This window comes from Caloenas nicobarica, chromosome 14 (genome assembly GCF_036013445.1).
Source record: "Caloenas nicobarica isolate bCalNic1 chromosome 14, bCalNic1.hap1, whole genome shotgun sequence".
Classification (NCBI taxonomy): domain Eukaryota; kingdom Metazoa; phylum Chordata; class Aves; order Columbiformes; family Columbidae; genus Caloenas; species Caloenas nicobarica.
This window is the reverse complement of record NC_088258.1, coordinates 9,754,706-9,781,241: the sequence shown is the minus strand read 5'-3', so window position 1 is coordinate 9,781,241 and position 26,536 is coordinate 9,754,706. Positions and strand designations below refer to the sequence as shown.

Genomic DNA, 26,536 nt, shown 5'->3' with positions numbered 1-26,536 from the left:
ATACACTATAAATATCCCATCATCTTACTGCTGAGAAGCATTTGGCAACAAAAGTCTGAAAGTAGAGATCTCTTTGTCAGCTGGGATGACTCTTCGCAGCTGTATTCATGTGTTCACTCCCTGTGCCCTGCCACCACCTCCTCTTGGTATTAAGCAGGTAGAAATTGATCAATAATCAGGCTGAGCAGGGAGCTGACATTTTCCCTCGAGTAGAAAAATGTTTGAGTGCTGTTTACCACAGCTGCTGGAAGAACTGCTTATTATTAATTCAGAGTTCTGGAGAACTGCTGGCAACATCTCCACACCTGGCCTGCTTAGTGTATCTTGTGTGGATCATACAGGTCTCTGATAGCTTTGTATTGCCACTGTTAAGACTCCATTTGCTGGGTGAAGAATGGTTTAGGAGTAGGTGGTGCTGGCACCATGTGTGGATTGGAAAGGTTTACGGTAATTCAGAGAGTCTGTACAGGATAGTCCCTGTCTTCTTTAATCATCTTCTCCAGCTGTAACACAGAGGCTCACTGCCTAGAAGGATGGGTTGCACCTCAAGCTTAATCTGTTCAATGCAGTCTAGTGCTGGAGTGGATGTGCTCTAAAGTAAGCTGTAGTTCAGTGGCACTGCAGCATAGCACAAGGAGGCACAACATAGCTGGAAGTGTCACCATTATCTAATATTCCAGTAGGGACTAAAAGACTCTTCTCTCTTCTTCTGAATGTGTAGGTGCAGAAAACAAACAATAAGCTCTTGAGCAGGGACTAAAAGAGGTGAGAAAATTTAGAACCGTCATCAGTTGTTACCTCTCAGCCAGAATGGATTTTTTTTTTAACAGCTAAGCACAGTGATCTGCCCAAGTTTGACCCTTAATTATGGCCAATTTGTGCAAATTCTTACAGCAGCTTCTGGCAATGAAAGGTTGTCCTTCCAACTAGGCATTACTTTGTAAGCCAGCCTCTTTGATTTTTTTTTTTTTTTTTTTTGGGGGGGGGTGATTCACTGAGCAGTAAGTGTGTGAGGTACCACTTGGTTGCTGTGTTTTGCCCATAGTCACCTGAGATGTCTGCTTGCTTGCCTTCCTATTTCAGTGTATCTGTCTCTTTCCACAACGGGCTATGGCAAACGTGTCTAACCAGCTAACAATGGTTCCTGGATAAGGTATTGGTTTGTAGCTCTTTGTAAAGGCCAATACATTGTGCTGTTTGTGACTTGAACTGCTCCACCACCAAGTGTCTTCTCTCTGGTAAGCAGAGGAGAATGTTGTAGTGGAATAGCTTGAATGGGATATCATCTCTCCTCAGACAGGAGATCAAGCATGCTGGTAGTTTCCTGACATAGCTTTGTGCAGCTGCAGTGCCTGTCCTGGCTTTAGTACACTGACTGTGTCGCTCTGTTGTGCCTGTATTGTAATAGACAGCTGCTGCTCCCTGAATTGTTTCTTTCACCAAAATCTGACGAAATGAGGCAAATTATTGGCGATAGTCCAGAGACAGATAACACTGGGTCAATGTTTGTACCCTGGGTACCATGGTCCAGTGGACTTCTCACTGGCAAACCTTTTCCTTCTTTCCAGCCAAAGTGGTTTTTGTTTGGGCGTTGTTTGTTTGTGTGTGTTTGTTTGTTTTTCAGGCCCCAAAGACTCTTTTCTGCTACTCTGCAGAAGCTCTGCACTTCCTTAAAATGAAGTTCTCTTTTCCCTGACTTCAGTGCATTTCTATACCCCAAATATCTGTTGGATCCCTCCCCTCTCCCAGATGTTCCATGTGTATTTTATTTTGCAACGGTATCTGTTTTAGTGATTAGGAAGCAAACGGATTGTTGTGTCTGAACAAGTGTGCAGACTCTGGCTCCCTTCATTATTACTTTTTTCTTATTTCTTAAAAGGTCATAATCTGAAAACACTTGAATCTGGAGACAGATATTTATGTATCATTAGAGCTGGTCAAAAGCTAGTCTGAATGCATCCACTTCCTACCTGAAAGTGATCTAAAAAAAAAAATCCAACCAGCCAAACCCTAAAAATACAATGGCCGTGCAGCCACTTCAGAGCATCATTTATCAAGTAGATGATGGATGTTTTCCTGCCAGTCACTGTTCCAAAATAGCTCAGTATGTTTTCTGTATGTGTTCATGGACAGCAGCATTTAGCATGCAAGCTCTTTATATTTCCTCTGCTAAAGGATCTGCATGCTGATAGAGAGAATCCAAACCAGTTGCTCATTGCCTGTGTGTTACTGAGAAGCTTGAAGAGTCACCTGTCTGAGAGAGGTGAGTGGTGTGGGAAGAAAGGCAGAGCTGCTGCCCTGGGAGTCTGTATGCAGCCCCAGCACTGAGGAGATAACATTCCCTCTAGAATATTAAGGTATAAAACTAGATAATCTAACAAAAACTGCCTTTTGTTGGAGCACATTGGAGCCGCTCAGGACCTGGCAGATACTGGGCTGGAAGAAACTACCAGGAGCCTTGACATGTGCAGAGGAGTTTGGTTTTTGAGGTGTTTTGTTTCATGCAGTAATTCAGTGCTTGGATGTCCCTGTTTTTTATTCCTAAGGCCTCTGTTGTATAACTGATTCCAAGGTCCCTTACTAGAAAAGTATGTTGAAACCTGCAGAGGAGAAACAGGAGCAGATGTTATAAAATATCCTATTCTCTGGATTGTATAGGGAACAGCAGTGATACACCTGTCATCAGTCTATGGGAGACTGAACTGGAGCAGGAGCACACACTGTCAATATGTGTAACACCTTGGTACTAGGAAGGTGAAGGACTCAGGACCTCTGTGCTCTGGAGGGGAAGGAGTCAAGCAGGGGGATTGTAGGGGAAGGTAATTTTCCCTTTTCTCTGCGTAAATTCTTTTTTTTGTTTGTTTTGACGTTTGTATTCTTGTGTAGCTTGTTCTTGTTTGGCATCTGGCTGACCTTCAGGGCAATCTCTTCTCACAGATGCATTTCTTTCTACTGGTTACTGTGTATTTGACCAGCAATTTAGGACACTTAAGTGTGGCTTCCTTGCATTGTCCTCAAAGACTCTCTTCTCACGAGGTATTTTTGTCTGTCACAGTATTAGTCCCATAATGTTTAGCATCAGTAAAACCACTCAGACACATCTCCCAGGAGAGTGCTGGCCAAACCTTGTTATTGCAGGGCAAAACCTCAGTCAAAGCACTCCTTAATGATTTCATAGTCAGCCATATCACTGATGAATCATTTCTCGGTGTGGTTAGTCATTTGTCAGCTACTGTAGCACTAGAGGGTCTTGGGCTGGGATGCAGAGGTCTCTGTGTAAGCAATTTGATACAGTCTGGGTTTATAGATTCTGGGTTTCTGCAGTAAGGCTGAGAGCCCCCCTCCCCAGCACTCCATGCCCTGGCAGTCCCCTGTGTCTGCTTGGCCATGCGTGTTGCCACAGCACATTTGCTGAGGCGCTTTGGGATAGCGGGGCAGGTCGTGATAGTGGCACGTTCATGCAAACACCCACTGTGGCCTTGCACAGTCTTCCCTTGTCTTCCCTTCAGTGTGAAAGATCTGACACTACTGAACCCTTGAGTATCTGTTATGACTTTCCTGCATGTTTAAATTTATTTAGCTATAAATTTTTCATGTATAATTTTTCTCTTTTTTTTTTTTTTTTTTTTAAATTTTCAAACTCCAACAGGCCATTGTCTGTTTTGTTGGTTGGGTTTTTTTGTCTGACTTTTGTTTGGTTGTTGTTGTGGTGGTTTTTTGTTTTTTGTTTTTTTTTCGCTAACATTTTAGATGCATCCAAAACCAATTGGTTTTATTTCCAAGCAGAATATCTTGGAGAGTTCAAACAGATCCCAAATCCCTCTGTCTTCACCCAGCTCTGTTGTGAAATTTACTGTGTTTCAGTCCGAGGGAGATAACTGCAAAGATTTGCATGGCATTTGTATGTTGGTCACATTATGTATACTGTCCACTACAAAAAAACCCCACAACTTTGCACTGCTTTTTGCAACAATTATTTTGCAAGAAATCTGGGGAAAAAACAAGCTGGAATTCAGTGTGGTGAGTTGGCTTGCTCGGGCTGGAGGGTTTGCAGAGGTGTGCAAAGTATTAGCTGGGTCTGCCTGTTGGCGTTAATCCTGGTGGGGTTTGGAAGAAGGGAGGGAGTTGCTTCCTGGAGCCATTCATTTCATAGATATATTTGATGCTGTTCAAGACTTTGGTCACCAAAGTGGTTGTCTTAAAGCAATATTGTGGATATGCACTTAAAAGTAGCAGCACAATACTGCTGCTGTTTCTTCTGGTGGAGGGACAGAGAAGTGAGAGACAAATCATAGTTCCTATATACTAGTCAGTGCAGAGTTACTGCAGCAACGAGATAAGAGCAAATGCAGGCAGATTAGAAGCCAAAGTATTAAATCAAGCTAATATTAAGTACTCTCTGCTTTTCATTTGACTAGGATATTCTGTTGTTCACCTCACACTCTGCAGAATCATAGAGGAGGAGAGAATAATTCTGGCAATGTCTTGGAAAAAAAAAATTGAAAATATTTCTCTGCCTTGATATCATTTAGCTTCTCTGTTGGAACAAGAAGGTACTTTGTGTATAGATACTGATTTTGGTAAGAGAATGCTGGCTGCAAAAGGTAGATTGCTGTCCTGATAGCTCAGTCTTGATCAGGCATGTTAGCAGGACAACTTTGTTGTGACTGTGGTGTGGCACTTTAGCTGTCCTTCATATGATCTCAGGCATCGTTAGCTGCTGTATTTTTAGAGTTGTTGTGCAAAGATGATTAGCAAAGGACTTAATGTTGATGTGCGAAAAGGATTCTTTCTCAAATATGGAAGTGTTCCACCTATTTAGGTGATGGGTTTGGGCTGTTATCTTAGTTATATCACCAGGGCTACACACAGATATGTGCCTCTCTGCCCTGACCTTACTTCATCTCCAGATGTTGTTTAGCTGTCTGAAATAGCCATTGCACTCTGTTAGTAGTTGTCTTGGTCTAGGTTTTGCTAGGTTTAATGGCAGTTTATTAGGAAGCCTGTCTCCAGCTGGGTCAAGTGCATACTTAATGGAGGAAGAAACAGTTATGTTGAGATCCACTGGCTTTATCTTCAAATGGGAGCCAGAGGGTGGCATGTGGGGCTTCAGACTGGCCATCATAGTCTTTCAGTGGTGAGGAGCAGCTTACAGCTCGGTACTCCTTGTGAGGCTGTTGAAGTGAGGCCTTTGGAGGGTGGCCAGAACTCCAGCTAGTAGTCTGCTTGCACTTTCCTCCTGATACTACAGCAATACGATGATCTGAAATAACTTCTATTCCATTCAGAGGTCTAGGAGCAGGAGATATGGAATGTGTCCTTAAGTGCCTGAGCTATTTTAAGAGCAAGTATTATTCACAGCACCAGGGTCCATGAATACGTACAGGGGAAACCAGCCTTTGAACTGCTGTGGTAACAGAGAATGCAGCCACCCTTCAGCATGCCCATGGCACTGTGCATGTGCTAGCAATGGAGATCATCTTGATCACTAGCACATTAATATTTTCTTTTGTGGGAGATAAAAGTATAAATACTCATGAGAATTACGTGCTGTATAAAACGGTCGTGTCTTACAGAAGACAGGAAGATAGGAGCAGTTCATAGTGGGCAGGCTTGTGTGTGGAATGATAGCAAAAAATTCTTATGACCAAAATGGTGTAGCTCTCTGAGTGCAATGGAAAGAGAGCACAGGTTCTCCTGTCACAGCTGTAGTTGAATCTGGGGCTACTTGAGCAGCTTGTGCTAGTGTTGCTTCAATTATGTATTTACAATAGCATCCCGAAGTGCAAGGTATTTTTCAGAAATCTAAGGAAAACATTCCATCCTGCAAAGATTTTGCAATATAATAAGAGATGGAGAAGTTAGGGAAGGAGGAGCAACATGCCTTTATGCAAGTTAATTTTGTTTGCTGCAAGCTCTGTGGAAAGCTGGATTTTTTTCTAGAGCTGATAAAGAAGCTTTAGAGAAAAGGTTTTTCAGAGGGATGAGAGTTAATTAAAACAAGGAAGATTTCATAACCAGGACAGAATTGGTTTAGAAATTGATAAATCAAGGCAAAGTGAGTAGCCAATAATTGGTGGTCTTACCCTTAATAGTCTAGGGCAACTAGGACTGTTTGACGTATCACACTTTTAAGGCATAGGAGTATTCAATATTTTTAAATAGCTTCTTCATACAGGCAATATGTCTGACTTGATTTTGTTGTGTAGTGTTGTGTTTGTGGTGGGTTTTTTTTTTTTTTAGTCTCTGGGTCAAGTCTGTAGCCAGCAGAAATCGGTGGAGCTGTGCTTGCTTTTGCTAGCTAAAGATTAGGTTCCTGCTGTTCAAATTATTAGCAGTCCCTTCCCAGTACTCTTTAACAACAAGCTTTTATTTCTACTTCATGTGTGAAAGAAAAGTTATATTAAGACATGCTTAGCTTGATGACTGACATGAGCGGATGCCAGCTCTGTTCATAACTATTTTGCTTCAACTTTAACCCTTGTGTTGGCTTCCCTTTTCTCAGAGGTGAAGGTCATCTGTTTTGTTGGACTCCTGCTGTAACAGAATTAATTAATTCGGAAAGAGCTACGGTTGATCCTAGCCAGAAGCTCAAAGTTGCTTTCTTTTCACTTCCAGGCATATGAGAAGCGCTTTCCTACATGTCCAGAGATCCCAGTCTTCCTGGGGAGTGAAATCCTGCATGAATCCAGGAGTGATGATGGAGCTATACATATCATTGAACGGAGCTGCAAACTAAATGTGGATGCTCCTAGGCTGCTAAAGAAGGCAAGTGGGACCTAGAGGGCAAAAAGTCCTGGGTTTTGTTAGCTGGCTTAGATCAGTAAATGTTCCTAAAGTTATTCGCTCTCTCTTCCCCTCCCCACCACTCCTTTTGATTCTTTGTCCTTTTCAGATTGCAGGAGTAGAGTATGTTTTCTTCATCCAGAAAAACACAGTGAACTGGAAGGAGCGAACTCTCCGCATTGAAGCCCACAATGAGACTTTTGCCAACCGTGTTGTCGTCCTTGAAACATGCAGCTACTCGGTAACTGCCTTGTTTCTACTTCTCTGTGAAGGTGCTGCTGAAAGTCACACGCTGACACACTGGGTGAAGTTGCTTGAATGAATTTGAGCAGTGGACTGTTGTGTAATATGATTAGATACTCTTGGACTGGAAGGCTGTTGGCTCGTAGGGTGCAGGCTTTTTCCAGTGCTTTCATAGGGCTTAAACTTTTTTAGATTGATTGAGATTCTCTAATTGGAATGAGAATAGGAAACATGGTTGGTGCTCCAGAACTAACAGTGTTAGTTTCAACTAAGTAACTCTTTTGAGTTGAAATTTAAGTTAATAAAAAAGTTAATAAAAGCATCTGAAGCTTGGGCATGTATTTAGATCTGGATAATTAGAAGAGAACCCTTAATATTTATGATGATGAGAGCCAGAGGGAAGTCTGGCAGTTGATTTTTGCCCACAAATAAGTGAAGTTTTAGCATCTTGTCATGATCCTTATGCTCTAAATATTTGGAGAAAGGTCTTGAGGTTTTTTTGTGGCTCAGAATGTCTCACTTTGTGGCTGTATCTTCAGCAACAATGTCCCATTTCATTGTAATTGTGCTATTAGGGCTCAGTCACCATTAAACAGCTTCATCAGTTTCTGGAAGCAATCAGATACTACTTTTTGTTCCCTAAACAAAAGTCCAGATCCTGTTACTTACCTGCCCTTTTGGCAACTGGACAACAGCTCAGCTTCCTGGGAGTAAGCAAACTGGAAGTAGCTTCTGTTTCAAGCAAGAGACGGAGAGTTAAAAACCTATTGACGTTCTGGATCATGAATGGTTTCCTGAGCCAGAGATGACTTGGTGGCTATGCAGGGCCTCCCAAAAACTACGGTAAATCAAATTCCATCATTGTGAAAGGTGCTGACAAATTTGAAATGTTCCCAGGTTAACTCTGGAATTGCACAGACATCATTGCACTTGCTGATTTTGGCCATGTTGCTTCCAGCTCTCATACTTCAGAAGGAAACGTTAGCAGCTGTGCTTTGAGGGGAGCGCTCTTCCTGGAACAGGGAGCTAGCTGTCTGCATCCTCAAGATCGGTGCCTGCTCTATTTTTACCAGTTCCCTTTTCCCTGCCAGAGTGTACCGGAAACAGGTTTATTCTCATCTTTGCTTTCCTGCAATGTTCTCTGAAACAACTTGGAGAAATATGATCCTGCTCTTGCAGTTACTTAGTGTCTCCCCAGGGGGAATGTGTGTCCTTTATAGAGCTCATATCTTTGTGTGTGGGCTGGAATATTTTTCTTTCATTTCAGTTCGTGAATAGCAGCACCTACTGAGAAAAGGCAGAGCCTTCTCAGAAAAGGGTTAAGTTTAAAAGAGGTAGGTTTTTACCACATATAGAGTAATTGAGGGGCAATGGCTAGAAAGGAAAGGTGCATATTGAACTGGCAGTGGGAGAACTCCCTGCTCTGCCATGCCTCCTCTGTTTTGGGTGGAAGACTGACATTCAGTTGCTGAGTTTCCGATCCAAAACAAGAAAAAAAAAAACCAACACTTTTCTTCCATTGAAGACGTAGGTGTTTTAATTGCAGGTTCTGAGAGGCCATCCCTGCCTTTCTGTAAGGAGATCCTGATATAGTTTCAAGCAGGCAGTCTCACTATTATTTTAGTGCAACTTCTGCTATGAATACTACTGTTCAGTTGTGCTGGGCAGAGATGGGTTTTAATCTTGATTTCCTTGTGTGTGTGAAGAATACTGAGTTAACCACAAATGTCTGTATGTCCAGTTCGTGATGTCCTTCTATTACTCTGGGAAAATTAATCTGACTGCTAAATGTGGGTCTGAGGGTGCCTCTTCTGCACCCTCACTCTATAGCTGTGGAGATTAAATAGCCAGTTTTGTACCAGGGCAAGGGCCGTGCCGTGTTGTGAGCTATCTGCTGCCATCCAACCCTCTGTGTATTTTTTGGCTTAGGTTCACCCTGAGAATGAAGAGTGGACTTGCTTTGAGCAGTCTGCATCTCTTGACATCAAGTCATTTTTTGGCTTTGAAAGCACAGTGGAAAAAATTGCTATGAAGCAGTACACTTCAAATATCAAGCGGGTAAGATGGGCTTCCCTTTGTGCCACAAAAACCTGCTCTTGGTGTGGCTCTATTTTCTTTTCTGTAAAATAGACCCACTACAGTTTTATATCCTTGCTTATGTCTCTGAAATCAGTAGAGCAAATGAAGAAAAATCCAGTGTGCAGTGAGCAGAAACAATCTGCTTGCTGGAATATGTCTGTGCAGGGAGGGGAGCAGGCTGTGCCAGAGGAGGCTTGTGGTGGATGCTGTGGGTGCCAGCCTCCTCAGACACCGAGGACACTGTTCTCATGCAGGAAGAGAAATTTCTGGGTAAAAATCACCACACTGTCTCTCCAGGAGCTTGGGCAGAGGCACTTCCTGTTGGTGGCCTTTTCTTCTGGGCTGCAGAGGAACAGGGCAGCTAACTGATGGTTTGGGAGCAGGAGAACGGGATAAAAGTGTTATAAAGGTAGCTGCATCCACAGCATTGGAATTTGCTTAGCCAGTGTTATAATTCACCATTCATGTGGTGCTTTCATACTGAAATTTTTCCAATGGGGTCATGCAGATGGAAGGAGACGTCAATTTCCTTTGTCTTTATTTTAAACAGCATTAGTCATCTATCCTGAGGAAAGCTCTTCTGTGACTTGCTGATTCTGGGGAGATGGGATTGCTTTTTTCCCTAATGAGAGTTTTCCCCTCAGGGCAAGGAAGTGATTGAACACTATCTGAAAGAGTTGATCTCCCAAGGGATCACCTTCATCCCCCGCTGGACACCTCCTCCAGCATGTGGACAGAAGGACGAGCGAGCCCCAGCTGTTGGACACGGTGGTGATGACATACGGCTGGAATCTGGGGCTCGAGGAACTACCACAGAGCAGACTGGCAGCTCCTGCCTGCTGGCAGAGGCTGTCAGCCCTGATGGTATGCACTGGCCTGGCAGGAGAAGCTGCTGGGGGTCTAAATGCCTTGAGTAGCACTGACTAATGAGTTTATTTTTTTGGCACGAGTTGTTTTTTAATTCTGGACTGTGAGTGGGGAGGAGGGAAAGTTATCATCTTTTTTCAAGACAAACACAACCATAAACAAGGGAACTTTTGCTGAAAAGACAAGAAAAATTGTGCAGGCAGTATGTTTTTGTTTGAGCTTAAAAAAACCTCAACCAAACAAAAAAAACCCACCACAAAACACCTTGGTTTTTTATCTGACGTTTAAGGTATTTTATACTTTATATTGGAGAAGCTTAAGTGTATCTTGAGTACGCTATAACTGAATTATAAGAGAATACTTTGGCTGTTTCAAAATTAAAGTTGTTGGGGATTGGTTTGGGTGGTTTATGCCCCTATTATCAAGCAGAGACAAGCTTTCAGAATATTGTCTAATGCATTTCTCACACAAAATGCCTGAATTGGACTTTATTTTTGTATGGTGATCTGATGATATTTTCTAGACTAAATACAATTCTTTTCTGAGAGAAAGAAATAGGAGGGGCCTTTTAATTTAGAGCAGTGGCATTAGAAATAGGAGTTGTCATTCCTCAGAAGGAAACACAGCACTTGTTTTGTTCACTGTAACTAGAGAAAAAGCTTGGAATTTGGAACTATCAATGGTTCTGGTCTCACCAGACCTTCTCTGGTAGCTTCTCTTTGTTGGACTCCATCTGGAAAAAGGATTGAAATCCACAGAGGAGCTGACTATGAGAAATATTAATGTGCTTTGAGATTAAAGTTAAGAGTGGCAGATCCCATCTAGCAGAAGAAGAGACGAGCTCTTCTTTTTCTGCTTATATTCATGTTTAGGAAGTGATTAGCGTCCCTGGGACTGCTCCCCAGCTTGCTAGCTCTGTGGATTTGATGGGGGCGTAGCACTTATCAGATATAATTTCTGTATTATCAGTCAGCAGCAGTGTATCCTGTGGGTGTCCAGGCCTTATTCTGTAGTTATTGGTATCTGCTGAAAAAAAATATCCTGCCTGATGAAGAGCTGTCTCAGAGATTGTTCTCCCAGCCCCGTTCCCCCTGTGCCTGCATGTCTCCAGCACAGCAACGGCCCCGTTTTGGGCACCGTGTGCTCCTGGCTGGCATCTGCACATACAGGCCTGGGCTGGCACATCTGCTTCTCTCGCTGAAAGCCGGCAGAGTCGCACCCCTTGTCCTTTTCTGTGACCTGGAGGGACCTTGAGCTGCTGGTATGCACAGGACTTCTCTTTGCTGTCAGAAATGGTAGCGTTATTCTCCTTTTCCCTCTGGTGTCTGTAAGCAGAATAACATTTCAGTTTTCAGCTATCTGCTTTTTAGCCTCTTGTTATTGGAATTGTGTGTATGATCTTTAGAACACCAGGGGATTTAAGTGCCCATTTTTTTGGAGTGGTTAATGAAGATGAGTTGTGGTGTTGTGTGGTTTTTTAGTTTGTGTGTTGTGTGGGTTTTTTTTAAAGCTCCTGCTGGATCATTTCAGCTTTGAATTAAATATTAGTTTTCTAAGAGACAGGTGGAGTGGTCTAGCTTTACCTTACATGCTGTCTGTGTCCTCACGCCCTAATCACTGTGAGAATATCACTCACTTCCCTCAGGCAGCTAAAATGAGGGCTCCTGTGCTCTTCCTGTGTCAGTCATAAGTCACCTGATGTATAGAAATAACTGTACATCTCCTTTCTGGCTATGCCAAGTCTCCTCTGAACTGTTCTTTTTCTTTTTTTCCCCTCTTCCTCCAGCTGACAAATTGGATGCTGATTACATTGAGCGATATTTGGGCCAGCTGACTCCCATGCAAGAGAGTTGCTTGATCCGCCTTCGCCAGTGGCTTCAAGAAACACACAAGGGCAAGGTGAGGCAGAGAGCAGCCCACTGCAAGCCCGAACGCAGCTGTTCTCATAGTTTGTGTGTCTTCAACCCTATAATGAAACTCAGAGTTGTGGACAGGTTGTGTGTTGAGGCTCAGCTGTTTTGGCAAGGTTAGGTAAAAGGCCAGGCATGGAGAATGGTGTGTGTGACCTCGCAGCAGGATCCAAGAGTACCACAGCCTGCACCTGCTTTGCCCAGTTCAGTCTTGTCAGTACTGAAAAGGCTGCTCTGTGGTCCCTGAGCATAGATATTTCACTGTGAACTTAGACTAGGCACAGACTGGGGCTTGGTGGCCCAGACCAGGCTGTCTGGATGGGTTGTGTTTCCCAGCGCCTACAGGGTGGGGTGTCAGAGGCGCTTGGTTGTGCCAGTGCTGTGTCTCCTCTCTCTGGGTAGATGCTGCTCAGCAGGGAGGTGGTTGGTAGCACCGAGGTCTCAGCTGCTCTGTGTCAGCAGCGTGCTGTCCGCGTCACATCAGGCAGGTCGTGTAAGCTTGTACAGCCAAGGGCTGGACTCTTTGGAGGAAAAATTCATTCTTTTCTTGTTTTAATCTCCTTTATCAAAATTTCAAAACCACATCAGATTCAGGAAGTAGAGACAGTCTCACCGTGTAGAGGCGTTGAGGTGCTAGACTGGGGCAAGTACAGCTGGAGTTGGCCAGCTAGTGTAGATAGAAACATTCTTTTCCCTGAAAAGCAGCATGGATACAGTGAGCTAGATGTACCTCTCCTATAGTGTTCAGCAGCTGCTTAGACTGAAGGGAAATCTCTGTATCAGGCCAAGAGGGTAAATGGTATGTGGCTGAGAAAATAAAAAAACCCAGGGCAGCTTTAATTCCTCCAGAGGGATCTAACTTCAGATTTCCTGAGAGAGAGAGAGATTGGATGAGAAAGAAGTACCAAGGGTATAGCCACAGGGTAATTGGGTGGGCTGGGTAGATAAAGAATGCTTAAGAAAAGGGGAAAACAGGAGAAAGATGGTTGAAGCAAGTGGTCTCCATCGAAACAGAGTACAGCTAGATAAGGTTTCTATAGTAATAGCTTCTTGGCTTAGCAGCTAACTGTGCAGTCAGTCATACAGAATGGGTCAGGTGATGCTCTGCATTCATTTAGAAGATTTTAATTCTTTTCTTTTAACTGGCCTTTCAAAAAGAAGCTGTTATTCGTAAGGAGCTTCGCCAGTATTTTCTGCATGTCTTGTCTGAGTACAAGGGTTTTAAACATAGTTTTTAAACCCCTGTTTTTTCTTGGAAAAACTGTGTCACCCATATAGAAATAAAATGTAACAAAGATTTAGTGCTATAGTTATTTTATTACTGAACGCCTGAAGAAGTCCCCTTCTGTGTCAGTGTACACATGGGGTTTTTTTGGTACCTGTGAATATGGATGGAGAAACACTTACCAGAAAACCGCAGGCTGAAGAGAAGAATGGTATGTGTTGTAGGTAGTGCGTGAAAGTCTCCCAGCAGCCGATAAGCTCCAGAGACTAACACCACTGTTGAATCTGCAAGAGCTGATAAATTCAGAACACCAAACATCTGCTAAATCTGTCCAAGGCCACTGTTATGCGGTAGCATCAACAGGTTGTATAATTTGGACCATGTCAAAGAGCACGGTGGCTGCTAGATGCAGGTAGAGACTACCGGAATATATATACACCTGATGGAACAAAGGACCCCTTGAAGGACTGGCTGAACACCTACCTGCAAGCTGCTCTTATGTCACTATGATGCTCTGCCTCCAAGTAAACAGCTGGGGCTGGCCTGCCAACTAACCAGATAACTGTATGTTTGAGTGAACTGTGTGAACCTGCTAATAATAACAACTTAACTAATAAAATGTGCTCTACTAAATATTGATTGTGATCTGTCTCTTGTAATTCAGCCTCCTGTCAGATAAAAAGTACTTGACCACAAGCAGACACAAAACAAAGAGGACAGATCAATGCCCAAATACAGTTTTGCTCTGAAATATAGGACATGTGGCTTTTCAGGTCTACCGTGTTCTGTCCAGTAAAACAGTGTGGACTTCTGTGTGATAGGAGATATCTCAGCTATTGGGTAACCAGCTGAAAACGAGCCCTAGATGAGAGAAAGACAGTGAGACTTTACCCATGTGTGATCAGCAAGAGTCTCGGTTTCAGGTGGAAGAAGCACATTCTAAATGTTAAGCTGTTTTGTTACATGTGTTGTGGTGTGTTTTTGTGGGTTTTTTTGTTCCTGCCTCCTAGTCAGAGGCTGAGGAATGGAAACTGGAGAAGGTAATAGTGGCAGCACATGAGCAAAAAGTGGAATAACTGCTTTTTGGGATGCGTGAAGCTCTGAGTTTGTGCAAGCACTTGCACTTCCAGTGGGAAGGATGGTGCTGGCTATTGAAACTTCATCCTAAACACCCTTAATTACTTGCCCATTTGCTTCTCTTAATTTCCTGTTGCAATAATATAAAATCAGGAACTTATCCTATATGAGTTTTCTCTGGAGAGGCTGTTACCTTGCAGTGATAATCTGTTCTTTTAATTCAGAGCAGGGACATCCTTATTTCTCTGTCATAAAAAAATACTTGTAGATCTCCTCTTTCTTGGAAACTGTCCCTTTTTTTTGTCATCTTCATCTTATTTCACTCTCTGTTCTCTGTTCCTTCCGAAGCAGACGTTATTCTTTAGAATCAGATTTATCATTGTTTTAAAAATCTGAGTAGTTGAAGAAACAAATTTCAAATGGTGTTAAAATTGCAGATACTTAAAGCTAGTAATCAAGGGCTTTGTACTATGTAGAACAGTACATTTCACTAGTAAATAGATCAACAGACTGAAATTAAAACCTCGTTTTCTTGCATATTGGAGTTACTGTTTGGTTGGACAAAGATAATTAAAAGACTAATTCCACTCAGAGTGGAATAAGCCCTCTTGGAGCTCCCTGCCTTTTGTCCAAACAGAAGCCCTGAATTTACCTCTTATTTGTAGCTACATACAGTATAGTTTTGAAACATGAAAAGTAACAAAACCTTTTAAGAACCTTCCCCTCTGCTGGGTCTTATGGGAGATCCAGGGGCTGTTGCAGATGTTTGTGGGTTTTGTCTGTTGTCTTGTGAATAACAGATTCCTCTGAGCAGCAGAAATGAAATGCAAGTGTAAATCATCTGATGAAAATCCTGTTGTCTTTGATCTTGCTATGATGCATAAAATTTTGGTGACATTCTTCTAAATACATCTGAGATCCTATTTGGGAAGGCTGCCCTTTTCCTCTCTATGACATACAAATGCAGTATTTGTAGCGTTAGAATATGCTGAACAGCATTAATCTCCTGTCTCCTCTTCAGGTGCTTTTAGGTTTGGCTTTAGGCTGCTTGAACTCTTTCTTTATGTGAAATCAATTCTTAATATCTCTTGCAGCTTCATACCAGCTTGTGAAACTGAGATTGTTCCCAGCCTGACACTGATGGCGGCTTTGCTTTCTTCCCTGCTTTCTGTTTTTGTGAGCATGTCAGTGAACAAACAAAAGAGCTTTGACTGCTGAACACATGCTTTTTTTTTTGTATTACAGCAGGGCTCAGATTGCTTGCATTGTGCTAAGCACAGGACAGATACTCTGGAGGAGACTATCCCTGCTCGACAAAACTTGAATTTTTAATGGAAACTTGATGTAGCAAATAAGGTCGAATACTTTTGGGGGAGCTGGGGTGAAGGGACTGAGAAGAGAAATCAGCAGCATATGCTGCAGCAATTGTCTATGCAACTGGACAGGCCTTTAGTCAAATTTGGCACTTGTATGGATTCTGTCAGGTTTATTGTTAATTCCTGCTGCTTAGTGTTACTGGCAAATTTTCTTTGGTATTTCAGCTAAAGAGAACATGGGAGATCTGGCAGGAGGTTTGAATAAGCCATTCTACAGGCTTGGTTTGGGGAAGCTTTTGTCCCCATGATGCTGGAATTACTGAGTGATAGAGAGAGGGTGTGTTGTAGTTTGGGTTGATTTGTTTGTTTTGGCAAGAGTTAGGATGATGTGATGGGGCGGGGAAGCCTGTGGGAGAACTCAAAACACTGTCAACAGCAAAGCAGAAGAGAGGCCTGGACCAGAACTGGAATTGGTGCCAGTGGGCAATCATGGGAGGACTGTGCAGTCATGATTCCTTTCCTAACAGCATGTGCTTAACTTGGTTAGTGTGTTACCTATGGATGCTTTCCATCCTTTGCTAATGTGCCCTATGGGGAGGTGAGCTTGCAGCTCTGTTACTTTGACACAGTATTTTGTTTGTCCTTGTGGGGAGCTGGCTGAGGGAAACTTCAGCCAGCCCAGAGTTTGCTGGGGCTTCTGGCAATAGGATCGGTGAAAGGCTTCTCACAGGCTGTGAGCTGGTCACTTCTTTGTGATCCTAGCACCATCTGCTAAATTCAGCTGGATTAGTTAAGGAGGGAGGGAGAAGGAATGTAGGTTTAGTATTTGTCATCTTAGCTTTAAGAGATTAAAAAATGCTGCATGCTCTGCAGGACTCTCCGCAGGCTTTATGGAGCAGTGGTACAGGTAATGTACCAATCTTGATCCTTGGACTTTCTCTTCTCTCAGATCCCCAAGGATGAACATATCCTCCGATTTCTGCGGGCTCGTGACTTCAACATCGACAAGGCTCGAGAAATGCTCTGTCAGTCACTGTCTTGGCGAAAGCAGTACCAGGTGGATTACATCCTGCAGTCATGGAGGCCCCCAGCACTCTTAGATGAATACTACACTGGAGGATGGCATTATCAAGACAAAGGTTAGAACATAGCCCTTATGTTGACACTACAGCACAATTTGCATTAAAGAACCTCATAAATAACCTGGGATTTTTGGAGAAAGCTGTATTGACGCTTTAAACATTAACAAAGCAGTACAACACCTGTAAATAGCCACTCTGTTTTGCTGTAATTTTATTTTCTCTGCACAGATCAGGCAGACTAGAGCTCATGCAAAGCAGCATCTCCTTGATAAGGTTGCCTTTGGATACAATTTTTTTTTATCCTTTTCAAATATTCAATCTAGATTTTATAAAATGTACTAAAGTGATAGCTTGGGAGACTAGAGGACTTACCTCTTTAAACCCTTATGTTTGTTTTGAAGATGGACGACCACTCTACATCCTTCGTCTTGGCCAGATGGACACAAAAGGTTTGGTGAAAGCGCTGGGAGAGGAATCACTGCTGCGACATGTAAGTTGTACTTCATTTCTCACCTTAGGAGCTCTCTTTCCTTTGGGGCGTTCAGAAGCCTTGGTGTAGTGCAGCAGGAACCTACCTGCCTGACACCAGTAATTTCTGTGTATCATGGCTGGCAACTCGAAGTTTTCTTAGTGACTTTAGCATATCAAGCTGCTCTGTCTTCCTGCAGAGAAAGTGAAACTTTTGTAATGGTATGAATGGGTCAGAAAGATGTTTTCTGATAATTTGCAGTTTAATTGTAAGCTTTCCGTGGCCCTTTCATGCAGCTCCACTAACAACATTTGATCTTGAGACTGTTACATTTCATCTTAGATTTTCACCACCTGTACCTTGTATGATAAGCACAACTTTTCAGTAGAGAAGCTTTTTTTAATGTAGTCTGTTACTCTCTGTTTTGCACACTGCAAGTTCTCAGGCTGGTGTACTTCTGGGCTCTGTATTTTTTGAAATAAGATCTTTGGGCTATCCTGGTTTCTCAGCCATACTCAGGCTAATCCTTGTCTGAACTGTCTTTGATTTCAGGTTCTGTCAATTAATGAGGAGGGACAAAAGAGATGTGAGGAAAATACCAACATTTTTGGCCGCCCCATCACGTTAGTATAGTTGGTTTTCTTGTATCCTTATAGAGTTTGAACTGACCCGGTAAGAAGAATGCTACTGTGAAGGTTTTAGATTATGTCCTTAGGGTTAAAGAGCAGACAGCAGTGTGTGTCTGCAGACTCTTCCTGGGCTTGGGGTACCACGTATAGTGGACCTAAATGCAGATAAATTCTGCAGCTTCATATGAAATCAATTGTTGGTCCTTTCTTACATGTTTTTGTGTCCCATTTCAGGTGAATTTAATCTTTCTGTCTTGGTGATTTTAGTCCACATCCTTGAAACTTTTTTTTTTAATTCAGGAAACTGTCTGCCAGATTCCACTTTCATTTAAAATGCATTTTTGAATTATTTTTAGCAATAGGCCTGCACACCTTCACCCTCTTCTGCGCTGACAGCATATGTTCTTGTCTTCAGAACTGGGTGTCTGTTTTACTTGAAAGCTCAACTGGATTCAGGCTGTTTGCTGCCTGAGTGGAGATCTAATTTTTATTGGAACTGCTGGTCTCCCTCATTGGCTTCACCTGATTCTGTACAGGCTGTGGCATTACTGAAATATTGTGTGGATTGTAAACTGAGCAGCCACTGTGCAGTGAAGTTCTGACAGGTCTCTTTCTGTGTGTTTATTTTAGATCCTGGACATGTCTGGTGGACTTGGAAGGGCTAAATATGCGGCATCTCTGGCGGCCTGGAGTTAAGGCACTGCTTCGGATAATTGAGGTTGTAGAGGACAACTACCCTGAAACTCTGGGGAGGCTCTTGATAGTGCGAGCACCCAGGGTTTTCCCTGTCCTCTGGACTCTGGTGGGTGAAATATGAACTGCTGGATCATAAACACTTGTTCACGTACAAATAGCTAAATCGTCTAGTCAGTGTAAGTTCTGCTTATTTGAAGAGTTAGGGAGGGAAAAGCTTCCAGGTACCTTGTGGCTGAATGCCTGAAGAGACCACAGCATTCCTACAGAGCAAGCCATAGCGTACCTGTAACTCATTGAATCTTGTGGCTGTCATCCACCAAGGTCGGGTCTAAGCTGCAAATCTTCATGCAGCAGTGGTGGCCCAAAATTGGTGGGTTTTCATGTTAATGGGAAAAGAAAAATATTTTTTAATATGCTGGAAGACACAGAAGAGTAATAAATATGTTTCTGCCTGGTGCCTGCTGGCTGTTCTGGCAGTTTAAGAGCATGCTTGTTAAATTCCTTGGGAGGTTTACACGTGGTGTGGTGACTGCAAATTATTTTACATGAAGTAGAAAATGTTGGAAAGTGTACTATATCATCTCACATTTGTTACCCCCTTCCTTGGGGAAGTGACTCAGAGTTGGGAAGCTCTGCACGACGGCTGGTCTGCATTCCTGCTGATGAGACCTTCTGGCCTAAAGCCTAAAGTGTCCATGTAAGATGGTATAAACGTCTCTAACTTCACTCAGTGACACTGTCTTGTGCCCACTTCTTGTTTCAGGTCAGTCCCTTTATCAATGAGAACACAAGGCAGAAATTCCTCATTTACAGTGGAAATAACTACCAGGGTCCAGGAGGGCTGGTGGACTATGTGGACAAAGACGTGATCCCAGACTTCCTGGGAGGAGACTGCATGGTGAGTTTTCCTTCCTGTTGTGCAGGTGAAATCAACTTTGTGCAAGCTCCCTCGATTCCCTTCTCAACACCCTGGCCTTCCTCTCCATTCCAAAAGATGGTTAAACCTCTATTCTGGCCTGGACACCACTGCTCTGAGCACAGTGCAATTAATTTGTACACAGGAGGCTTCACCCTGAAGTGATGGTGCTGCCCTGGAGAAGGGAGTTAGAGGTCGAATCTCTAAATGGACTTTAGATAAACCATTGTAGTTCAAGTAAACTTAATCCCATGATGAAATCTTATATCGGCTGAGGGTGTTATCCTCTGTGTCTGACAGCCAGCAAGTGTTCATGGTACATATGACTTGATACTTTACAACTAGATGAGTATGAACGCTCACGTTTGTTTGTCTGATGCTTCCAGTGTACTGTCCCAGAAGGTGGGCTTGTTCCCAAGTCACTTTATCAAACAGAAGAAGAGCCAGAGAACTCAGATCATATCCGGTTATGGACAGAAACTATCTATCACTCTGCAAGTGTCCTCAAAGGAGCTCCGCATGAGGTACAAGCCAGAACTTCATAATGCTGAAGGAGGAGCTGAACTGGTATCAGTTGTGTGTTCCTTTTGTTAAGGCTGACTAGAAAAACAATGAGCTCCCAAAGTGTGAGCACAAGATGGTTCAGCAGCAGCGCGCCTCGGGAAGGCTAAGGCTAGCTAATGACTAGAAATGTGGAAGTTCAGTACAGCAATTTGAAAAGCAGTGTCTCTTGTATCTACTATGGTCTGGGCTTCTGTAAGATGCACTTTCCTTCCTCTTTTTGGGGGAATAAAGCTCCCTCTATTTTCATTCTGAGAGTACAGCTTCCATTCTCAGTGGCATAGCCAGCACAGTAATGGTGGTGATATAAGGCGGCGTGTACTGGGAACATCCTGATGGAGTCATCAGAAAAGAGAATGTCCAAAAAAGGACTTGAATTTCAAAACAGTCCACTAGCTTTGGTGATTTTGAGTAACTGGTTTGGCTTGCTTAGACTCCCACAAAAGCAGCAGTGCCTTTGGGAGTGCATCACAACTCAAGGCACTCTGTGCTGTGTCCTGAATGCTTCGCTTTGGTTTCCTGAAGGCTTTCCTAGGACTAGTAAATGGTTTACAAGCAACTCTGATACAGGAGAGAGATGGGGTAAAAATGCCTGAGATGTACACAGATGTGCTGTGGCAGAAGACTGGCAATGGGAACCAGTCTATATCCTCCTTAGGAATCAAGACCAACAGCCTAGCTGAAGGACTGTAGAGAAAAGCATGTTTGCAGAGTTTGGAGGAACATGCTGGCTGCCACCAGAAGACCCGAATCTTTACAATGTGCTTGTTCTTTTTCCTCCTTAGGTAGTGGTGGAGATTCTGGAAGGGGAATCCGTCATCACCTGGGACTTTGACATCCTGAAGGGAGATGTGGTGTTCAGCCTCTTTCACTCCAAACGAGCTCCTCAAACAAGTCATAAAGAAGCCACGTTACCAAGTACCTCTTCTGCTGGGGACAATATGCAGCTAATTGATAAGACGTGGGTCCTTGGAGTGGATTACAGCCGTATGGAATCTCCACTGATTTGCCGGGAAGGAGAGAGTATCCAGGTCAGATGTGTTTGGGTCCTGGCATCGATCTTAGAGTCCTAGCAAACTCTAAAATGGTCTGGTGGTGGGGACGGGGTGGAAGTAATGGTGTGGGAAATTACATATTGCTTGGTAATTGCTGTGGTCGTCATTCTCTGGATTCCCCGTGAAAGTGGCTGCTATTGCAGTCCTAACTTAGAGTGAGCCATTGGAAAGAGATGCCATAATCTTTGATAAAAAGTTAATTGAAGATAACCATTATTTTCTTTTTACTAGAATTACAGAAGTGTGGCTTAGACATGTAAAATAAGTGAATGATGTGTGCTCCCCAAGGCAGTCAGCTCAGGAGTTTCTTTTGACTTTGCCAAGTCATTCGTCTATTTCTTAAGAGACCTGGTAGTCACTTGATGGCACTTTCTCTTCCAGGGATCTCATGTGACTCGCTGGCCTGGCTTTTACATTCTCCAGTGGAAAATGCACGGCCCTGTGCCATGTTCTGGCACCAGCCTCCCTCGGGTGGATGATGTTCTTGCCTCTCTGCAAGTTTCCAGTCACAAGTGCAAGCTCATATACTACTATGAGGTTCTTGCTTCCAAGGACTTCAGGTAGGAGATTTACGGGGGGAGAGTTACTGTAGGACTTAAAATAGAGAAGCTAAATGAGAGGGACCGAGTGAGTTAAACATCTGGACACCAGTGAACCCCACAGGGCGTGTGTTTCAGTGATGATGAGTTTGGCAAAAACTTAGTGGCTTTTTGTGCAAGGAATCCCCTTTAGTCCTGTAGGTAATAAGGAATCCCTTGGCTGTACATCCACCAGTGCAATTTGTGCTTCAGTTCTTGCTTACAGCTACCTGCCGAGGGGGAGGTTTTTCATGGAGGAGTTTTTTATCTTAGGAACGTTTTAGAAGTTACTTTTGTAGTAACTTAACAAATATCAACTATTTTATACATATTTCATTTGGCACTTGAGAAGGATATCAGTTGTGACTTGGAGAGTGCTTTCTGAATAAGTGAATCCATCCACGTTGGCCAGATTTGCCTAGCCTTTGATGCAAAAAGTCCTTTTTAAACCACAGAATAACTTGAATTCTTTGCAAGTACTTCACCTTGCACTAGGAGTTGAAAGTGTTAAGTAGACCAGACTTGCAGGTGGGCAGACGGCAAGCTTGAGAATGTGACCTGGCCAGATCCTGTGCAGTCAGAGCAGCAGCAAATCCCTCACTCCAGTCATTCAAACCTGCTCCTTGTTGCTCTACCTGCATAAAATGTGTCAGGAACAGTAGGCAGTCACAGCTACAGCGAGCCCAGTCTGCTTTTGGCAGGAGGAGCCGAAGACCATGGCTGGACATGCTGAAGCTGGGACTCTTGTGCTTAGCAGGCTGGAGCTCTTGGGTTGGTGGTGGCAGCTGCATTCGCTGAGCTGTGCTGCATTTGGAGCACTCTTGGGTTTTCTGTTCTACTTGGGGGCTGTGACTGCAGCCCCGCAGAGGCTCCAGCTGTGTCCTGCTCCTAGAATAACCGCAAGAGACAAGGTATCATATCTGTAGCTAAGAAGAAAATGTCTGTGATAAATTTTTCATCATGACACAAAGGAACTCTGAGATTCTTAGGGGCAAACCTGAAACCGATGGGACAAAAAATAAAATACTTTTGCAAGCATTATAGAGTGTAAGTTGATCTCCTGTCAGATATACAGTTTATCCTTTAATAGCTGCCTTCCTAACAAATACATCTGGTTTGTCCTATCCCAGGGGATCCGTGTCGAGCCTGGAATCCTGCAACAGCGGCTTTTCCCAGCTGAGTGGAGCCACAACATCTTCCAGCCAGTCCCAGAGCAGCTCCCATCTTTCTAGATAGCAGGACCAAGGCTACAGCGGCAAGGAAAAATCACTCAGGGCTTCTTGGCCGCCCCAGAGCTGCTCTGTGCACCAAACCAAAGAGCCTCCAGGGGCTGAGCCTTGGAGCAGTCGTTCGTGTGACCACTCGCAGAAGCCATTTGGACACAGAGAGGCTTCAGGGGGCTATTTGGTACATAAAAACTTAGAATTCAAATGGCAGATTTAGAAATTTTGTATCAGATGCCTACTTCTTAGTAGTCTTTTTCACAAATTGTGTTTTTTGGATGAATGTCACTTTGCATGAATCCGTGTATTACTCAACTTTAAAGGGCTCTTTCCAGTCAGTCCTTTTCCTATGTGTGGTAGAGGAGACTGATGTTGCCTTATCTGTTTGATCTGTAGGACTAGATTATTCATGTGTAGCAAAACTAATCTAGTTTTCTGGGTGCCCAGGGTACCAATTACACATCAGAAAGTAAAGTGGGCACTTCAGGTGCAGGGACTTAGCACAAACTGTAAATACTGTAATACAGATTGGATGTTTCAGAAGTCAGTTCCAGGTCAAACCTAAAACCTCTTCTGATCCAACAGGATGCTATTGGGGAATGTGTTGGATTTTTTTAACCCACTGAGATACAAAAATCAAAATGGCTTTCTAGAAAGTACAGGCAGAGAACCAGCTGCCAGTAAGCAGCATCTTTCTTAAAGACAGACTATTTTTCCTTTTTCCTCAGGTTTACAAGCAATAATGAGTAGATCTGACCCATCCCGTCGAAGTGGATGGGAACCGAATCAAATTATAAAGGGCTAAGAAAAGCAATATTTTATTTCCTGAAGGCACAAAATTTTATGGCAGTATTATAGAACTTGCTTCTTTAAAACATAAGCTAACTTGAAGAGAAAACTTTAAAATAAGGCATGTATGTATTTAAGCACTTACTGAAATGTATTTATTCAAATACTAGTTTATTTTAAATTAATTTTTAACTTATTTATAATTTCAGAAATGGCTATTTATTAAATCCAGTCAGCTTTTTTTAATGGGACAAACTTTGTTTTAGAAAGGAATAACTGATTGTCTTCAATCCTGAGAAATCTTTCTACTTGGTTTCTAATCTTCTGTGATTGCTGGATGTTCTTGCGTAAAGGGCTGTATTGTACATAGCACTTGGGGTAAGGGCTGTGTCTCCTCTTCTCCTACACGGTAAGGTTAGTCCAATGCTTTTTGTACTCTAGAGGGAGGTTTCTTAGGTTTAAGAAGCAAGAATTGATTTCAGGAGTTGCAAGAAGACAGTATTTTTGGTGTGTCAAAGATGCACTGTGTTTTTCCATAATCCCCACTGATTGTTCCAGAGAGCAGATGCATAGCAAAGGTAGTGGTGATCCACTGATTGGTTGGGCAGCAAAGTTATACATGTTCTTGTCTGGGTGACAACAAAATGAGAATTGGTGTAACAGATCCAGCTGCTGTTAGGCAGGATTTGCAGCTAGCACATGTGCAGGACTTGCAATGTGAACAGGTATCTGCTTTTGGATCCAGCTGTGCTGTGTGAAGACTCTTCCCCACCAGCACGAGGTCACCTCTGCACAGATCTGCTGCCTACAGGAGGATGGTGAGGGCAAGTTTTGCATGTTTAACTCTTGCTGGTGAGGCACCTGAAGCTTGGCACCCCTGGCAGGTCTCAGACTGAGCCAGGAAGGGCTGGTGCTGCTCCTGGCTCCGGGGCTTCCACAGCCCTGGTTCTTCCTCTTGTTCCTCGGTGCTGCGGCTCCTCTGCCCCACAAGAGGTTACTGCACATGTCTGTTTGGGAGGCAGCTTGTGATCTCTCCCTTGTCAGTTTTAAGCAAAATTGCCAGGTTTATTCACCTACCAATTTACTTAGCTACCAAGTAAAATAATCCAATATGGATTTTTTTCCCTGAATGTTAATGTAACAAGAGAAAGGGAGCAACAGCCTGAATGTTGTGGCTGATGCTGTGCTTTTTAAACCTGACTTTGTGAACTGCAGATACAAGAGAAGCAGAATTCTAAACCACCTTCTTCCCCTGCTAAAATGACATCAGTGTGCTTTAAAAAATAAAACACGCTGTTTTCTTTGCAGCAACCTCTTGGGAGTTTTGGGTTCTGGCTCCCTGGGAGCCACTCATCTCTCATAAATCATGTAAGCCAGAACCTTGAAAAACAGACTCCAGTTTGGGATGCTGAGCTGGAGATGCAGCACCCCAGCAGGTCAGTGAGCTTGGGCTGTGTTCAGGGAACTGGCTCCTCAGTAAATTGGGGCTTCCCCCTGTTTAAAATACTCCGTATGCAAAACACAATACCTACCTCAAAGAGCTGTTGCCATGTTTGACATGAGATCTCGAGAGAGAGGACACTGTGCTGTAGGTACAAAGGGTTGTGCCGTTGTTTACAATGAAATGTGGCCATATGTGAAACCTTTTTTCTTAGCAATTTCTACAGGTTTGCCCCATCCAACCATTTACTGGCTTCTGTCCCAGCAGGACTGGGAAAGGCAAACAGGGAGCACGTCAGCAGTGCGCACGCATTGAAGAGGGATGTCAGGCTAGACTCAGGGCAAAGCTAGAATGCAGTAACAGAGTCATTTTGGCAACATTTTGCCATCTCTCGGGTTTGAAAAGGGCTTTTTTAACTGTGGTAGGTGGAACAGCTTCACCTTGGGGAGGGAACCAAGGGACACTCTGGCCCAGGAAGGGCCATTTTATAATCCCCAATTGATCATCTAAAGATTTTGAAAATGCCATAATCCTGTCATCTTAAATCTGTAACATTTACTGCAACTTGGAATTCCTGGTAGGAAGCGGTGTGACCCTGTGTCAGTTCAGGTGTGATGCTGCCATGGGTTGATGCAGTAGCTACAGCCACCTGTGCTGGTGTCAGAGGAATCCCTGACTTCAAAATGCATTTTAATAGCTCACCCTTCTTGGATATCTGAAATGTTTACACTGTGAGCCAAATAATGCAAGAAACAGAGCTCTTAGACTGCAAGGACTAAAGCTGACAAGCATTTGTCAGAGATTCCTGCATGCTACGAGCTTTGATATTCTTCCAACATGCTTGTGATATTTCTTACACCTGATTATTTCTCTCTTGGAAGGCTAAATTAGAATCTTGTGACAAGTATTGGTTTTTAATGATATCAGCATCCACTTCCAAGCTATTAGTTACATCAATAAGTTAATTGGGCATTAATTTTATTTTTAGCAAGGACTTCCCTTCTCTCCCTTGCAACTGTCTTCATTTTTATATATTGAAGTCCTGAATTTTCTCAGCCAAAAAACCCCAAATATTCTTTAAGAGCACACTAGCAAAAGGCAGAGTGCTTTGTAACGTGTTACTTGGCAACAAATGTACTTAGTTCCAGTATTGGTAGGTGCTGGTAGGAGCTGTACATCTCTGTATGTTGGAAATAAAAAAGCATCTTTAATGAACATGTCTGATTGTTTGATGCAACTGTCCAAATTGTGGTAAGCTCTGAAAATCTACACACGTGTGCTGTTCTCTTTACCCACAGAAATGGAGGTAAATCTTGCTTTTTATTCAGTTATTTCTACATTTTAACTAAAATGTTCTTTAATTTCCCTGTAGAACCAGCATTTTTTTTGTTCATTTTCATAGCACAGAGTAGGCTGCTACAAGACATCCTGCAGTGTACTTGGTTATTTAAAATAAAATGGGCCCACTAGGTTTGAATGGCCAACCAAGGTTAACTGGGAAAGGATTGCATCCTCCTTCTGCAACTGAGTATTAAGAATTTGAGTTTCAGGCAGTTATTAGTAACAGACTTTATTCAAGTTTCAAATAGTCATC

The 26,536-nt window shown here is 43.1% G+C and overlaps 1 protein-coding gene across 1 annotated transcript in view; it reads left to right on the top strand.

Annotated features, from left to right (window-relative positions):
• Positions 1 to 23,598, top strand: part of SEC14L5 (SEC14 like lipid binding 5) — a 32,439-nt gene extending 8,841 nt beyond the window's left edge. The window contains exons 3-16 of the mRNA XM_065644787.1: positions 6,619 to 6,768; positions 6,896 to 7,027; positions 8,959 to 9,087; positions 9,753 to 9,972; positions 11,762 to 11,874; positions 16,453 to 16,642; positions 16,987 to 17,075; positions 17,607 to 17,677; positions 18,314 to 18,485; positions 19,143 to 19,277; positions 19,682 to 19,819; positions 20,642 to 20,887; positions 21,293 to 21,471; positions 22,620 to 23,598. Coding sequence (XP_065500859.1) covers positions 6,619 to 6,768; positions 6,896 to 7,027; positions 8,959 to 9,087; positions 9,753 to 9,972; positions 11,762 to 11,874; positions 16,453 to 16,642; positions 16,987 to 17,075; positions 17,607 to 17,677; positions 18,314 to 18,485; positions 19,143 to 19,277; positions 19,682 to 19,819; positions 20,642 to 20,887; positions 21,293 to 21,471; positions 22,620 to 22,725 — 2,070 coding nt within the window. The 3' untranslated portion in view covers positions 22,726 to 23,598. The remainder of the gene's footprint in view (positions 1 to 6,618; positions 6,769 to 6,895; positions 7,028 to 8,958; positions 9,088 to 9,752; positions 9,973 to 11,761; positions 11,875 to 16,452; positions 16,643 to 16,986; positions 17,076 to 17,606; positions 17,678 to 18,313; positions 18,486 to 19,142; positions 19,278 to 19,681; positions 19,820 to 20,641; positions 20,888 to 21,292; positions 21,472 to 22,619) is intronic.
• The last annotated feature ends 2,938 nt before the right edge of the window (positions 23,599 to 26,536 follow it).